This window comes from Rana temporaria, chromosome 1 (assembly GCF_905171775.1).
Source record: "Rana temporaria chromosome 1, aRanTem1.1, whole genome shotgun sequence".
Classification (NCBI taxonomy): Eukaryota; Metazoa; Chordata; class Amphibia; order Anura; family Ranidae; genus Rana; species Rana temporaria.
In genome coordinates, this window is record NC_053489.1 from 10,612,653 (window position 1) to 10,628,152 (window position 15,500).

The 15,500-nt window shown below is 54.4% G+C and overlaps 1 protein-coding gene across 6 annotated transcripts in view; it reads right to left on the reverse strand.

The window, feature by feature from the left end:
• Window positions 1-15,500, reverse strand: part of DCTN1 (dynactin subunit 1) — an 89,041-nt gene that overhangs the window by 26,147 nt on the left and 47,394 nt on the right. For all 6 annotated transcript variants that reach the window (XM_040335700.1, XM_040335683.1, XM_040335692.1 and 3 more), the window contains 6 exons: window positions 14,390-14,452; window positions 6,358-6,507; window positions 3,945-4,106; window positions 3,288-3,419; window positions 2,876-3,004; window positions 464-606 (listed from right to left, as the gene is read on the reverse strand). In XM_040335700.1, the coding sequence (XP_040191634.1) occupies window positions 464-606; window positions 2,876-3,004; window positions 3,288-3,419; window positions 3,945-4,106; window positions 6,358-6,507; window positions 14,390-14,452 (779 nt within the window). The remainder of the gene's footprint in view (window positions 1-463; window positions 607-2,875; window positions 3,005-3,287; window positions 3,420-3,944; window positions 4,107-6,357; window positions 6,508-14,389; window positions 14,453-15,500) is intronic.

The window sequence follows — 15,500 nt, forward strand, 5'->3', positions numbered from 1 at the left end:
GTCAGTGATCACTGACTCTGTCCATTCACATAACTGAAACATTGTAAACTGTGTTTACAATGTTTCAGTTTATGAATGAAGAGAAGCGGATGTCGTCTGTCCATTAATTTTCAGCGCAGCTGAGGCTGCTGAGAAAGGGATTGAGGAATCTGTGTCCCTAGTCCCTTTCTCTGTCTCAGAGGGGAGATGTCAGAGGTCTGTTAAGACCCCCGATATCTCACCAAAGCCCCCCAACAGGGCTGATTAAAAAAAAAGAAAAAAAATTGCAATAAATAATTAAAAAAATAAAATGTAAATAATAATAAAAATAAAAAAACACTGACAATCCACTACCCCCGGTTTTGTTTCGGTTCTGAAATCTCCATTTCGGTCCACCACTAGTGTATACACATATATACTCAGGATGTTACATACAACACCACCGGCGTCTGCGAGCAACAGGTGATAGACCATGGAAACATACTTCTCTTTTTTCTTCAGCAGAGACTGTGTCTCCTCCAGCTTGGTCTGGATCTTCTCCACCCTGTCATCTGCTTCTTTGGAGGCGCTGTCCAGCTTCTTCTCCAAGAGGCTAAGCCGGACGTTGGCTTCGCTCAGCTCTTCTCCCTGAGATGAAGAAATCACATCACTGACCAATCTCCTGCAGACATCCCCCAATGACTTTCCCAGCTCATACCAGCCACATGATTAGGTGTGTTTTATCGGTTTGGGTCTACACCAGCAGCATTGGGATCATCTCTGCTTCACTGGGTTCCTCGGTGTAAATTTGGCAGAGGCTCAGACCAATTCCTGCCCAGGACCAACCCCACTAATAGGCAGCACTGAGCCGTCATTAGAACTGTGGGCACCAGGCCGTGACAGCACTCTGCGCATGCGCGAGTCACGTTGCGCTCTCGGAGCGGACAGGCGATCTTCCGGGACCTGTCGCGTGTCCAAAAGATCACCTAGAAGAAGGGGCCGCCTAGGGGGAGAGGAGTCGCCATCTTGGCAGCCCCTAGGCGGGAGGAGGAAGTGGGACAGGAGGTCCCCTTCAAAACCAAGAATCCACCCCGCCAAAAAAAATGACATACTAAATGTGGCGTGTAAGGGGGCGAGGAGAACTTAAAGCGGAGGTTCCACTTTTGGGTGGAACTAAAGCTTTAATCAGCTCTGTCCGTAGGACACAGCAATCACAGAGCACGCAGCAGCGGGTGAACATCATAGGACGCCCTCACAGAACTGGGCGATCGCGCAGTATCGGTCATTTGGCTATAGCGCGGGCGGCAAGTGGTTAACATATAGACCATCAGGCCTGGTAAGGTCATCATTCTAAAAGCCGGTACCTACCATCGGATTTTCCGACAACAAATGAGGGATAGTATGCTTTTATATTTTCCGAAAACAATTGTGGGATAGCATGCTCTCATACTTTCCGACAACAAATGAGGGATAGGATGCTTTTATCAGGGCTCGACAAATCCCGGTCGCCATGGCGACTAGAAATAGGGTCCTGGCGACTTGGCTTGTGAGCTGGCGCCATCTGGTGGTGGCCGTTGGCATTACAAGTTAAGCATTACAAGTTAAACAGCAATTCTAATGTAATTTTTCACAATTTTCACTGCCATATTCTTCCCTCTAATTAGAACCCCCAAACATTATATATATTTTTTATCCTAACACCCTAGAGAATAAAATGGCGATCGTTGCAATACTTTCTGTCACGCCGTATTTGCGCAGCGGTCTTACAAGCGCACTTTTTTGGGAAAAAATTACACTTTTTTTAATAAAAAAATAAGACAACAGTAAAGTTATCCCCATTTTTTTTTAATATTATGAAAGATAATGTTACGCCGAGTAAATTGATACCCAACATGTCACGCTTCAAAATTGCGTCCGCTCGTGGAATGCCGACAAACTTTTACCCTTTAAAATCTTCATAGGCGACGTTTAAAAAATTCTACAGGTTGCATGTTTTGAGTTACAGAGAAGGTCTAGGGCTAGAATTATTGCTCTCGCTCTACCAATCGCGGCGATACCTCACATGTGTGGTTTGAACACCGTTTACATATTCGGGCGCTGCTCACGTATGTGTTCGCTTCTGCGCGCAAGCTCGTCGGGACGGGGTGCGTTTTCTGGCTCCTAACTTTTTTAGCTGGCTCCTAGATTCCAAGCAAATTTGTCAAACCCTGTTTTATATTTTCCGACAACAAATGTGTGCCGTTGCATTATCCGAGCGTGTATACACAAATCAGTAGGACTAAACTCCAAAGTACAAACACGCATGCTCCGAACCAATGCTAACCATAAGACAACATTAGCAGAAGTTGCCCAAAGGGTGGCGCTAAAGAGCAGAAAAATCACGTTGTTTTGTGTATGTTGGCTGAAAAAGTTCTGCCATCTGTAGTGCACGCCCTTCGCACAAAATTTCCACGGATTTGTCCGATGGAAATCCGATCGTGTGTACGAGGCTTTAGGGTAACACAAGTATTTGGAGAGCTGCAATAACCTCACAGCCCTATCCAGGGCCGATCCGCACTATAGGCTCACTATGCTCACCGCTTAGGGCCCCGCAAAGCTGCGGAGGGCCCCCCAAATTACTAGAGGCCCCGTCTGGTGAGAAGTCATTTTCGGCCCCGCTTCTCAACTCACTGGCTGCATGGGAGAAGAGGTAAGAAGTCAGCACCCCCCACTTCTCACTTTAATGTAAGATGTCATTTCCGACAACAGAAAGAACACCCCCTGCCCCCTGCTTCTCAACTTTAACCTTCAATGTGACATGTCAGCGTCCCCCCTGCTTCTCAACTTTAATGTGACATGCCATTTTGCTTAGGGCCCCAGGGAGGTCAGGATCGGCACTGGCCCTATCTAAGGTGCCCTGATGAGGGGAAGGAGTTACCTTGATCTTCAGGGACTTCTTCACTTCTTTGACGACGGTCTCTCTATCCTCCAGCTTCAGTCCCAATCCCTCTGCGTCTGTAATCTCTGCACGGAGGGCAGCCGATCTCTGCTCAACTGGAGGAGGCGACTGCAGGGGAGACACATCCATAAGACACACATTATCACAATTTGAATAAAAAGAAAAACCCCAAATAAAGTGGGGGAAGAACCCAAATCAGGTTTGCATTGTTGCTCGTGTCCTTACTGGGGAGATTTTCCCTCATCGCGTGTGTCAGCGAAGGATATTCGGAGAATCGATCCAACGTAGACACAGGCAAAAGCAATTATATCAGCGCAGATGGGAAACAATGGAACTTTTGGAGCAAACAAAACAGTTTTCGGGATTTCCCCGCCTTGGGGTCCCCGCTCACCTTGCTTTGAGGCTTCTCGGCGTCATACTCTCCTTCCTGCATTGCGGTGGCCATCTTGTTCATGGTGGCGATCAAGTTGCTGCAAGACTGTCGGAGGCATTCGTATGGGTTACTGCCCTGGGAGCCATAAATCTGGAACAAGGAACGATCAATGGTTATTACAAGCGAACAGATGCGAGAGATAATTCCCTACCACTCATAATCCAGTCCAGTGATGGTGAACCTTGGCCTTGGTGAACCTTGGCCCCCCAGATGTTTTGGAACTACATTTCCCATGATGCGCATGTACCCTGCAGTGTAGTTAAGTATCATGGGAAATGTAGTTCCAAAACATCTGGGGTGCCAAGGTTCACCAAGGCCAAGGTTCGCCAAGGTTCACCAAGGCCAAGGTTCTCGAAGGTTCACCAAGGCCAAGGTTCTCGAAGGTTCACCAAGGCCAAGGTTCGCCAAGGTTCACCAAGGCCAAGGTTCGCCAAGGCCAAGGTTTGCCAAGGTTCACCAAGGCCAAGGTTCGCCAAGGTTCGCCAAGGCCAAGGTTCACCAAGGCCAAGGTTCGCCAAGGTTCACCAAGGTTCACCAAGGCCAAGGTGTTACCGATTGAGATACTGAGCTGGCAATTTTGGTTTCCTCTTCGGCACCTTGCAGTTTTTTTCTCACCTGTTCGGTGGCCTTGAAGGCGACATCTTCCAGCTTCAAAGACTGCAGACCTTCGCTCTCCCCGAGAGGAGCGATCATCTGAGCGCCGGCAGCCGCCACCTCCTGGAAGACGGCCACCACCCATTTCAGATGTTTGCGGCATTCCAGCAGCGTCTCCGAGACCTGGAAAGGCAGAAGTCACGGTCACACAAATGTCCAATAAGTCTCGCAGCTCTATCCTTCAACACACAGGGGCAGGGTGCACCATTGGATGTGATGCTGGAGCAGACTAGCTCAACATTTATTTTTAACCACTTAAGCCCCGGACCATTATGCAGGTAAAGGGGACCAGGCCCCTTTTTGCGATTCGGCACTGCGTTGCTTTAACTGACAATTGCGCGGTCGTGCGACGTGGCTCCCAAACAAAATTGGCATCCTTTTTTCCCCACAAATAGCGCTTTCTTTTGGTGGTATTTGATCGCCTCTGCGGTTTAGTGCGACAATTTTGAAAAAATAAAAACAAAAAAAATAAATATATTTTTTACTTTTTGCTATAATAAATATCCTCAAAAAAGACATTAAGAAAAAACAAAAAAAATTCCTCAGTTTAGGCCGATACGTATTCTTATTTTTGATATAAAAAAAAAATAAAATTGCAATAAGCGTTTGATTGGTTTGCGCCAAATGTATAGCGTGTCTACCAAATAGGGGATATTTTAAAGCATTTTTAATAATATATATTTTTTTTTTTACTACTAATGGCGGCGATCAGCGATTTTTTTTCGTGACTGCGACATTATGGCGGACACATCGGACACTTTTGACACATTTTTGGGACCATTGTCATTTTCACAGAGAAAAGTGCTATAAAAATGCACCGATTACTGTGAAAATTACACTGGCAGGGAAGGGGTTAGCCACGAGGGGGCGCTGTAGGGGTTAAGTGCGTCCTAGGGAGTAATTCTTACTGTGGGGGGGGGGGCGCTAACACAGGGAACAGACACAGATCAGTGACAGCCACACTAGGAAGCACGGGGAGAGGTTTGTTTACACTCACCTCTCCCCGTTCTTCCTCTCTGTGACCCGGTCACGGAGGACAGACCGGGTCGCGAGCGCGCTGCCGCCAAACCTCCAAACATTATATACCGTATTTATCGGGGTATTGCGCGCTCCAGCGTATAGCGCGCACCCCTAAAGTGGACCCGCATTCCTGTGGAAAAAATATTTTTTGTACTTACAGTTTTGGTGTCTTGCGCGGCGTCCATCGGCGGCCTCGTCGGGTCCGGCGTCAGTCTGCGGCTTCGGGTGTCCTCTTCGTCGGGTCCGGCGTCCTTCCAGCTCGTTTCCCGCGCCGAGTTTGAATACTGCGCCGACATATACCGAGCGCAGTACACTCGTGTATAGTCGGACAGGCTCGGGTACTCTCTCGCTCACGTCCTGTACGTCCAGGACGTGAGCGCGAGAGGAGCCGAGACTGCCCGACTAGTGCAGCTCGGGTTATGCCGGCGCAGTATTCAAACTCGGCGCGGGAAAGCGGGTATCGCCATATATCGCGCACCCACGATTTTGCCCTGATTTTCAGGGAAAAAAAGTGCGCGGTATACGCCGATAAATACGGTATATTTTTTTTTTTTGCAGAGAATCTAGAGAATAAAATGGCGATTGTTGCAATAATGTACGTCACACGGTATTTGTGCAGCGGTGTTTTAAAACGCACCTTTTTGGGGAGAAAGGACACTTTCACATTACACAAAAAAATTTGGGCTAACTTTACTGTTTCGTTTTTTTTTTTTTAATTCATGAAAGACGATGTTACGCCGAGTAAATAGATACCAAACATGTCACGCTTTATAAATCGCACGGGCTCGTGGAATGGCGACAAACTACAGTACCTAAAAAAAATCTCCATAGGAAACTCTTACATTTCTTTTTACGGTTACCGGGTTAGAGTTACAGAGGAGGGTCTAGAATGATCGCTCTCGCTCCGACAATCGCGGCGATACCTCTCGTGACAGTAATAGGTGGGGACAGGTACTCTTTATGGAGGGATTCGGGGGAACTAAAAGACCCCAAATCACTCATTTTCACTTCCAAAGTATTCAGATCGCTGAAAACGGGCGATTCTGAATACTGTATATTTTTAAAAATCCGGTGCCATTGGCAGCCAAGTAAACCGGAAGAGATGTGGGCTTCCGTGTTTACATTCAGGAGACTGGAACAAAGGCGTTTACGGGGCTTCGTTCCAGTTTGTCTCTAGGCGCCGGAAGTGGGCGGGGCTTTTAGTCGCATTCTGTCGTTATCCCTAAAAAGCCGATCGCCGCTCTAAAAAAACGATACCGGGATGATGCCGGCGATATACGCCGATGCGGAGTATCACTGTGTATCCCGAGACAAAGTAATCTTCTGAAGCTTCTAATGTTTGAGGTTGCCTCACCGGGGGTCCAAAGCTGAGAGCGGCGGGTATCCCGGGTGCCTCGGTGCCCGGCATTCTGCGGCGGATCTTCTTACAGAACTGCCGGATGTCACTGCAGGAGGTCTCCAGATCCTTCAGGAGAATTGCAAAGTCCGACGCCTCCTGTCCAACCTGAAGGAAGAGGAGATGGCAAACATGTGAGATATTAGGAAGGTCGGTGCAGGAGGAGGAGCTCAGAAAACAGACTGGGAGGAAGGGGCGTGTCATGAGGGAGCAAACAATGCGAGAAAAAAAATGGGACCTCATCGATACTCGCATTACAATCTTCTATTGAGAGATCCGACCTCCCATCCCCCCCTCCAATGAGAGATCCGACCTCCCATCCCCCCCTCCAATGAGATATCCGACCTCCTATCCCTCCCTTCCAATGAGATATCCGACCTCCCATCCCTCTCCTCCAATGAGATATCTGACCTCACATCCCTCCCCTCCAATGAGATATCTGACCTCCCACCCCTCCCCCTCCAATGAGTGATCCGACCTCCCATCCCTCCCCTCCAATGAGAGATCCGACCTCCCATCCCTCCCCCTCCAATGAGATATCCGACCTCCCATCCCTCTCCTCCAATGAGATATCTGACCTCCCATCCCTCCCCTCCAATGAGATATCTGACCTCCCATCCCTCCCCTCCAATGAGATATCTGACCTCCCATCCCTCCCCTCCAATGAGAGATCTGACCTCCCATCCCTCCCCTCCAATGAGATATCGGACCTCACATCCCTCCCCTCCAATGAGATATCTGACCTCTCATCCCTCCCCTCCAATGAGATATCTGACCTCACATCCCTCCCCTCCGATGAGATATCTGATCTCCCATCCCTCCCCTCCAATGACATATCTGACCTCCCATCCCTCCCCTCCAATGAGAGATCTGACCTCCCATCCCTCCCCTCCAATGAGATAGCTGACCTCCCATATCTGACCTGGTTGTAACAAATATCATAAAGGACATAAAAGACTGATAAGATGATGAAAGCACAATGACGGGTGGAGCTAAGCCCTCCTGCACTGGATTTCGCATGTAGAGTCAGCAGAGAGGTGAAGCAGGTGAGAGATCCCCGGGTCACAGGGCAGAGAGGTGAAGCAGGTGAGGGATCTCCGGGGTCACAGGGCAGAGAGGTGAAGCAGGTGAGGGATCTCCGGGGTCACAGGGCAGAGAGGTGAAGCAGGTGAGGGATCCCCGGGTCACAGGGCAGAGAGGTGAAGCAGGTGAGAGATCCCCGGGTCACAGGGCAGAGAGGTGAAGCAGGTGAGGGATCTCCGGGGTCACAGGGCAGAGAGGTGAAGCAGGTGAGGGATCTCCGGGTCACAGGGCAGAGAGGTGAAGCAGGTAAGGGGATCTCCGGGTCACAGGGCAGAGAGGTGAAGCAGGTGAGGGATCTCCGGGTCACAGGGCAGAGAGGTGAAGCAGGTGAGGGATCTCTGGGGGTAACAGGGCAGAGAGGTGAAGCAGGTGAGGGACCTCCGGGGTCACAGGGCAGAGAGGTGAAGCAGGTGAGGGATCTCCGGGGTCACAGGGCAGAGAGGTGAAGCAGGTGAGGGATCTCCGGGGTCACAGGGCAGAGAGGTGAAGCAGGTGAGGGACCTCCGGGGTCACAGGGCAGAGAGGTGAAGCAGGTAAGGGGATCTCCGGGTCACAGGGCAGAGAGGTGAAGCAGGTGAGGGATCTCCGGGTCACAGGGCAGAGAGGTGAAGCAGGTGAGGGGTCACAGGGCAGAGAGGTGAAGCAGGTAAGGGGATCTCCGGGTCACAGGGCAGAGAGGTGAAGCAGGTGAGGGATCTCCGGGTCACAGGGCAGAGAGGTGAAGCAGGTGAGGGATCTCCGGGTCACAGGGCAGAGAGGTGAAGCGGGTGAGGGATCTCCGGGTCACAGGGCAGAGAGGTGAAGCAGGTGAGGGATCTCCGGGGTCACAGGGCAGAGAGGTGAAGCAGGTGAGGGATCTCCGGGGTCACAGGGCAGAGAGGTGAAGCAGGTGAGGGATCTCCGGGGTCACAGGGCAGAGAGGTGAAGCAGGTGAGGGGTCACAGGGCAGAGAGGTGAAGCAGGTGAGCGATCTCCGGGTCACAGGGCAGAGAGGTGAAGCGGGTGAGGGATCTCCGGGTCACAGGGCAGAGAGGTGAAGCAGGTGAGGGATCTCCGGGGTCACAGGGCAGAGAGGTGAAGCAGGTGAGGGATCTCCGGGGTCACAGGGCAGAGAGGTGAAGCAGGTGAGGGACCTCCGGGGTCACAGGGCAGAGAGGTGAAGCAGGTGAGGGATCTCCGGGGTCACAGGGCAGAGAGGTGAAGCAGGTAAGGGGATCTCCGGGTCACAGGGCAGAGAGGTGAAGCAGGTGAGGGGTCACAGGGCAGAGAGGTGAAGCAGGTAAGGGGATCTCCGGGTCACAGGGCAGAGAGGTGAAGCAGGTGAGGGATCTCCGGGTCACAGGGCAGAGAGGTGAAGCGGGTGAGGGATCTCCGGGTCACAGGGCAGAGAGGTGAAGCAGGTGAGGGATCTCCGGGGTCACAGGGCAGAGAGGTGAAGCAGGTGAGGGATCTCCGGGGTCACAGGGCAGAGAGGTGAAGCAGGTGAGGGATCTCCGGGGTCACAGGGCAGAGAGGTGAAGCAGGTGAGGGGTCTCCGGGGTCACAGGGCAGAGAGGTGAAGCAGGTGAGGGGTCACAGGGCAGAGAGGTGAAGCAGGTGAGCGATCTCCGGGTCACAGGGCAGAGAGGTGAAGCGGGTGAGGGATCTCCGGGTCACAGGGCAGAGAGGTGAAGCAGGTGAGGGATCTCCGGGGTCACAGGGCAGAGAGGTGAAGCAGGTGAGGGATCTCCGGGTCACAGGGCAGAGAGGTGAAGCAGGTGAGCGATCTCCGGGTCACAGGGCAGAGAGGTGAAGCAGGTGAGGGATCTCCAGGGGTAACAGGGCAGAGAGGTGAAGCAGGTGAGGGGTCTCCGGGTCACAGGGCAGAGAGGTGAAGCAGGTGAGGGATCTCCGGGTCACAGGGCAGAGAGGTGAAGCAGGTGAGGGATCTCCGGGTCACAGGGCAGAGAGGTGAAGCAGGTGAGGGATCTCCGGGTCACAGGGCAGAGAGGTGAAGCAGGTGAGGGGTCACAGGGCAGAGAGGTGAAGCAGGTGAGCGATCTCCGGGTCACAGGGCAGAGAGGTGAAGCAGGTGAGGGATCTCCAGGGGTAACAGGGCAGAGAGGTGAAGCAGGTGAGGGATCTCCGGGTCACAGGGCAGAGAGGTGAAGCAGGTGAGGGATCTCCGGGTCACAGGGCAGAGAGGTGAAGCAGGTGAGGGGTCACAGGGCAGAGAGGTGAAGCAGGTGAGCGATCTCCGGGTCACAGGGCAGAGAGGTGAAGCAGGTGAGGGATCTCCAGGGGTCACAGGGCAGAGAGGTGAAGCAGGTGAGCGATCTCCGGGTCACAGGGCAGAGAGGTGAAGCAGGTGAGGGATCTCCAGGGGTAACAGGGCAGAGAGGTGAAGCAGGTGAGGGATCTCCGGGTCACAGGGCAGAGAGGTGAAGCAGGTGAGGGATCTCTGGGTCACAGGGCAGAGAGGTGAAGCAGGTGAGGGATCTCCGGGGTCACAGGGCAGAGAGGTGAAGCAGGTGAGGGATCTCCGGGTCACAGGGCAGAGAGGTGAAGCAGGTGAGGGATCTCCGGGTCACAGGGCAGAGAGGTGAAGCAGGTGAGGGATCTCCGGGTCACAGGGCAGAGAGATGAAGCAGGTGAGGGATCTCCGGGTCACAGGGCAGAGAGGTGAAGCAGGTGAGGGGTCACAGGGCAGAGAGGTGAAGCAGGTGAGGGATCTCCGGGTCACAGGGCAGAGAGGTGAAGCAGGTGAGGATCTCCGGGTCACAGGGCAGAGAGGTGAAGCAGGTGAGGGGTCACAGGGCAGAGAGGTGAAGCAGGTGAGGGATCTCCGGGTCACAGGGCAGAGAGGTGAAGCAGGTGAGGGATCTCCAGGGGTAACAGGGCAGAGAGGTGAAGCAGGTGAGGGATCTCCGGGGTCACAGGGCAGAGAGGTGAAGCAGGTGAGGGATCTCCGGGTCACAGGGCAGAGAGGTGAAGCAGGTGAGGGATCTCTGGGGGTAACAGGGCAGAGAGGTGAAGCAGGTGAGGGACCTCCGGGGTCACAGGGCAGAGAGGTGAAGCAGGTGAGGGATCTCCGGGGTCACAGGGCAGAGAGGTGAAGCAGGTGAGGGATCTCCGGGGTCACAGGGCAGAGAGGTGAAGCAGGTGAGGGACCTCCGGGGTCACAGGGCAGAGAGGTGAAGCAGGTAAGGGGATCTCCGGGTCACAGGGCAGAGAGGTGAAGCAGGTGAGGGATCTCCGGGTCACAGGGCAGAGAGGTGAAGCAGGTGAGGGGTCACAGGGCAGAGAGGTGAAGCAGGTAAGGGGATCTCCGGGTCACAGGGCAGAGAGGTGAAGCAGGTGAGGGATCTCCGGGTCACAGGGCAGAGAGGTGAAGCGGGTGAGGGATCTCCGGGTCACAGGGCAGAGAGGTGAAGCAGGTGAGGGATCTCCGGGGTCACAGGGCAGAGAGGTGAAGCAGGTGAGGGATCTCCGGGGTCACAGGGCAGAGAGGTGAAGCAGGTGAGGGATCTCCGGGGTCACAGGGCAGAGAGGTGAAGCAGGTGAGGGGTCACAGGGCAGAGAGGTGAAGCAGGTGAGCGATCTCCGGGTCACAGGGCAGAGAGGTGAAGCGGGTGAGGGATCTCCGGGTCACAGGGCAGAGAGGTGAAGCAGGTGAGGGATCTCCGGGGTCACAGGGCAGAGAGGTGAAGCAGGTGAGGGATCTCCGGGGTCACAGGGCAGAGAGGTGAAGCAGGTGAGGGACCTCCGGGGTCACAGGGCAGAGAGGTGAAGCAGGTGAGGGATCTCCGGGGTCACAGGGCAGAGAGGTGAAGCAGGTAAGGGGATCTCCGGGTCACAGGGCAGAGAGGTGAAGCAGGTGAGGGGTCACAGGGCAGAGAGGTGAAGCAGGTAAGGGGATCTCCGGGTCACAGGGCAGAGAGGTGAAGCAGGTGAGGGATCTCCGGGTCACAGGGCAGAGAGGTGAAGCGGGTGAGGGATCTCCGGGTCACAGGGCAGAGAGGTGAAGCAGGTGAGGGATCTCCGGGGTCACAGGGCAGAGAGGTGAAGCAGGTGAGGGATCTCCGGGGTCACAGGGCAGAGAGGTGAAGCAGGTGAGGGATCTCCGGGGTCACAGGGCAGAGAGGTGAAGCAGGTGAGGGGTCTCCGGGGTCACAGGGCAGAGAGGTGAAGCAGGTGAGGGGTCACAGGGCAGAGAGGTGAAGCAGGTGAGCGATCTCCGGGTCACAGGGCAGAGAGGTGAAGCGGGTGAGGGATCTCCGGGTCACAGGGCAGAGAGGTGAAGCAGGTGAGGGATCTCCGGGGTCACAGGGCAGAGAGGTGAAGCAGGTGAGGGATCTCCGGGTCACAGGGCAGAGAGGTGAAGCAGGTGAGCGATCTCCGGGTCACAGGGCAGAGAGGTGAAGCAGGTGAGGGATCTCCAGGGGTAACAGGGCAGAGAGGTGAAGCAGGTGAGGGGTCTCCGGGTCACAGGGCAGAGAGGTGAAGCAGGTGAGGGATCTCCGGGTCACAGGGCAGAGAGGTGAAGCAGGTGAGGGATCTCCGGGTCACAGGGCAGAGAGGTGAAGCAGGTGAGGGGTCACAGGGCAGAGAGGTGAAGCAGGTGAGCGATCTCCGGGTCACAGGGCAGAGAGGTGAAGCAGGTGAGGGATCTCCAGGGGTAACAGGGCAGAGAGGTGAAGCAGGTGAGGGATCTCCGGGTCACAGGGCAGAGAGGTGAAGCAGGTGAGGGATCTCCGGGTCACAGGGCAGAGAGGTGAAGCAGGTGAGGGGTCACAGGGCAGAGAGGTGAAGCAGGTGAGCGATCTCCGGGTCACAGGGCAGAGAGGTGAAGCAGGTGAGGGATCTCCAGGGGTCACAGGGCAGAGAGGTGAAGCAGGTGAGCGATCTCCGGGTCACAGGGCAGAGAGGTGAAGCAGGTGAGGGATCTCCAGGGGTAACAGGGCAGAGAGGTGAAGCAGGTGAGGGATCTCCGGGTCACAGGGCAGAGAGGTGAAGCAGGTGAGGGATCTCTGGGTCACAGGGCAGAGAGGTGAAGCAGGTGAGGGATCTCCGGGGTCACAGGGCAGAGAGGTGAAGCAGGTGAGGGATCTCCGGGTCACAGGGCAGAGAGGTGAAGCAGGTGAGGGATCTCCGGGTCACAGGGCAGAGAGGTGAAGCAGGTGAGGGATCTCCGGGTCACAGGGCAGAGAGATGAAGCAGGTGAGGGATCTCCGGGTCACAGGGCAGAGAGGTGAAGCAGGTGAGGGGTCACAGGGCAGAGAGGTGAAGCAGGTGAGGGATCTCCGGGTCACAGGGCAGAGAGGTGAAGCAGGTGAGGGATCTCCGGGTCACAGGGCAGAGAGGTGAAGCAGGTGAGGGGTCACAGGGCAGAGAGGTGAAGCAGGTGAGGGATCTCCGGGTCACAGGGCAGAGAGGTGAAGCAGGTGAGGGATCTCCAGGGGTAACAGGGCAGAGAGGTGAAGCAGGTGAGGGATCTCCGGGGTCACAGGGCAGAGAGGTGAAGCAGGTGAGGGATCTCCGGGGGTCACAGGGCAGAGAGGTGAAGCAGGTGAGGGATCTCCGGGTCACAGGGCAGAGAGGTGAAGCAGGTGAGGGATCTCCGGGTCACAGGGCAGAGAGGTGAAGCGGGTGAGGGATCTCCGGGTCACAGGGCAGAGAGGTGAAGCAGGTGAGGGATCTCCGGGTCACAGGGCAGAGGTGTGAAGCAGGTGAGGGATCTCCGGGTCACAGGGCAGAGAGGTGAAGCAGGTGAGGGGTCACAGGGCAGAGAGGTGAAGCAGGTGAGGGATCTCCGGGTCACAGGGCAGAGGTGTGAAGCAGGTGAGGGATCTCCGGGTCACAGGGCAGAGAGGTGAAGCAGGTGAGGGATCTCCGGGTCACAGGGCAGAGAGGTGAAGCAGGTGAGGGGTCACAGGGCAGAGAGGTGAAGCAGGTGAGGGATCTCCGGGTCACAGGGCAGAGAGATGAAGCAGGTGAGGGATCTCCGGGTCACAGGGCAGAGAGGTGAAGCAGGTGAGGGGTCACAGGGCAGAGAGGTGAAGCAGGTGAGGGATCTCCGGGTCACAGGGCAGAGAGGTGAAGCAGGTGAGGGATCTCCGGGGGTCACAGGGCAGAGAGGTGAAGCAGGTGAGGGATCTCCGGGGTCACAGGGCAGAGAGGTGAAGCAGGTGAGGGATCTCCGGGTCACAGGGCAGAGAGGTGAAGCAGGTGAGGGGTCACAGGGCAGAGAGGTGAAGCAGGTGAGGGATCTCCGGGTCACAGGGCAGAGAGGTGAAGCAGGTGAGGGATCTCCAGGGGTAACAGGGCAGAGAGGTGAAGCAGGTGAGGGATCTCCGGGGTCACAGGGCAGAGAGGTGAAGCAGGTGAGGGATCTCCGGGGGTCACAGGGCAGAGAGGTGAAGCAGGTGAGGGATCTCCGGGTCACAGGGCAGAGAGGTGAAGCAGGTGAGGGATCTCCGGGTCACAGGGCAGAGAGGTGAAGCGGGTGAGGGATCTCCGGGTCACAGGGCAGAGAGGTGAAGCAGGTGAGGGATCTCCGGGTCACAGGGCAGAGGTGTGAAGCAGGTGAGGGATCTCCGGGTCACAGGGCAGAGAGGTGAAGCAGGTGAGGGGTCACAGGGCAGAGAGGTGAAGCAGGTGAGGGATCTCCGGGTCACAGGGCAGAGGTGTGAAGCAGGTGAGGGATCTCCGGGTCACAGGGCAGAGAGGTGAAGCAGGTGAGGGATCTCCGGGTCACAGGGCAGAGAGGTGAAGCAGGTGAGGGATCTCCGGGTCACAGGGCAGAGAGGTGAAGCAGGTGAGGGATCTCCGGGTCACAGGGCAGAGAGGTGAAGCAGGTGAGGGATCTCCGGGTCACAGGGCAGAGAGGTGAAGCAGGTGAGGGATCTCCGGGTCACAGGTTACTCACATGTAAGAAGGCGCGCAGTCTGCTCACTTCAACTCCCATACAATCCAGAGCGCTCTGTGTAAACTGTGGACAAAAAAAAGACAGATCTCAGTTACAGACTGGAGATAGAGAACGGGGGGGGATATGGGAATGTCCGAGTCACCGATTCAGAACAAAACATGGAGATCAGGAAAGTCGGAGGAACGCCAGACATCTACATTGTACACTTGTTCTGGGTCACTGAACACTGCAGCCAAAACACCAACATGACAGACGGCTCATATATTTAGAAAGAAGTCAGCAGTAGGTGCCCCCCCCCCCTAAGTGTCTTTAACCACTTAAGACCCAGACCAAAATGCAGCTAAAGGACCTTGCCCTTTTTTGCGATTCGCCACTGCGTCGCTTTAACTGACAATTGCGCGGCCGTGCGACGTGGCTCCCAAACAAAATTGGCGTCCTTTTTTTCCCAGAAACAGAGCTTTATTTTTGGTGGTATTTGATCACCTCTGCGTTTTTTTTTTTTTTTTTGCGCTATAAACAAAAATAGAGCGACAATTTTGAAAAAAAAAAATCAATATTTTTTACTTTTTGCTATAATAAATATCCCTAAAAAAGAAAAAAATATGTTTTTGTTCCCTCAGTTTAGGCCGATACGTATTCTTCTACCTATTTTTGGTAAAAAAAAAAAAAAAAAAATATCGCAATAAGCGTTTATTGATTGGTTTGCGCAAAAAATATAGCGTCTACAAAATAGGGGATAGTTTTATGGCATTTTTATTAGTCATTTTTTTTACTACTAATGGTGGCGATCAGCGATTTTTTCGTGACTGCTGCATTATGGCGGACACTTTGGACAATTTTGACACATTTTTGTGACCATTGTCATTTTCACAGCGAAAAGTGCTATAAAAATGCATTGTTTACTGTGAAAATGACAATGGCAGTGAAGGGGTTAACCACTAGGGGGCGCTAAGGGGTTAAGTGTGCCCTAAGGGAGTGATTCTTACTGTAGGGGGGCGGGGCTGGACGTGTGACGTCACTGATCGTCTTTCCCTATATCAGGAACCAGACGATCACTGCCACTGTGAAGAACGGGGAAGGTTTGTTTACACTCAGCTCTCCCCGTTCTTCA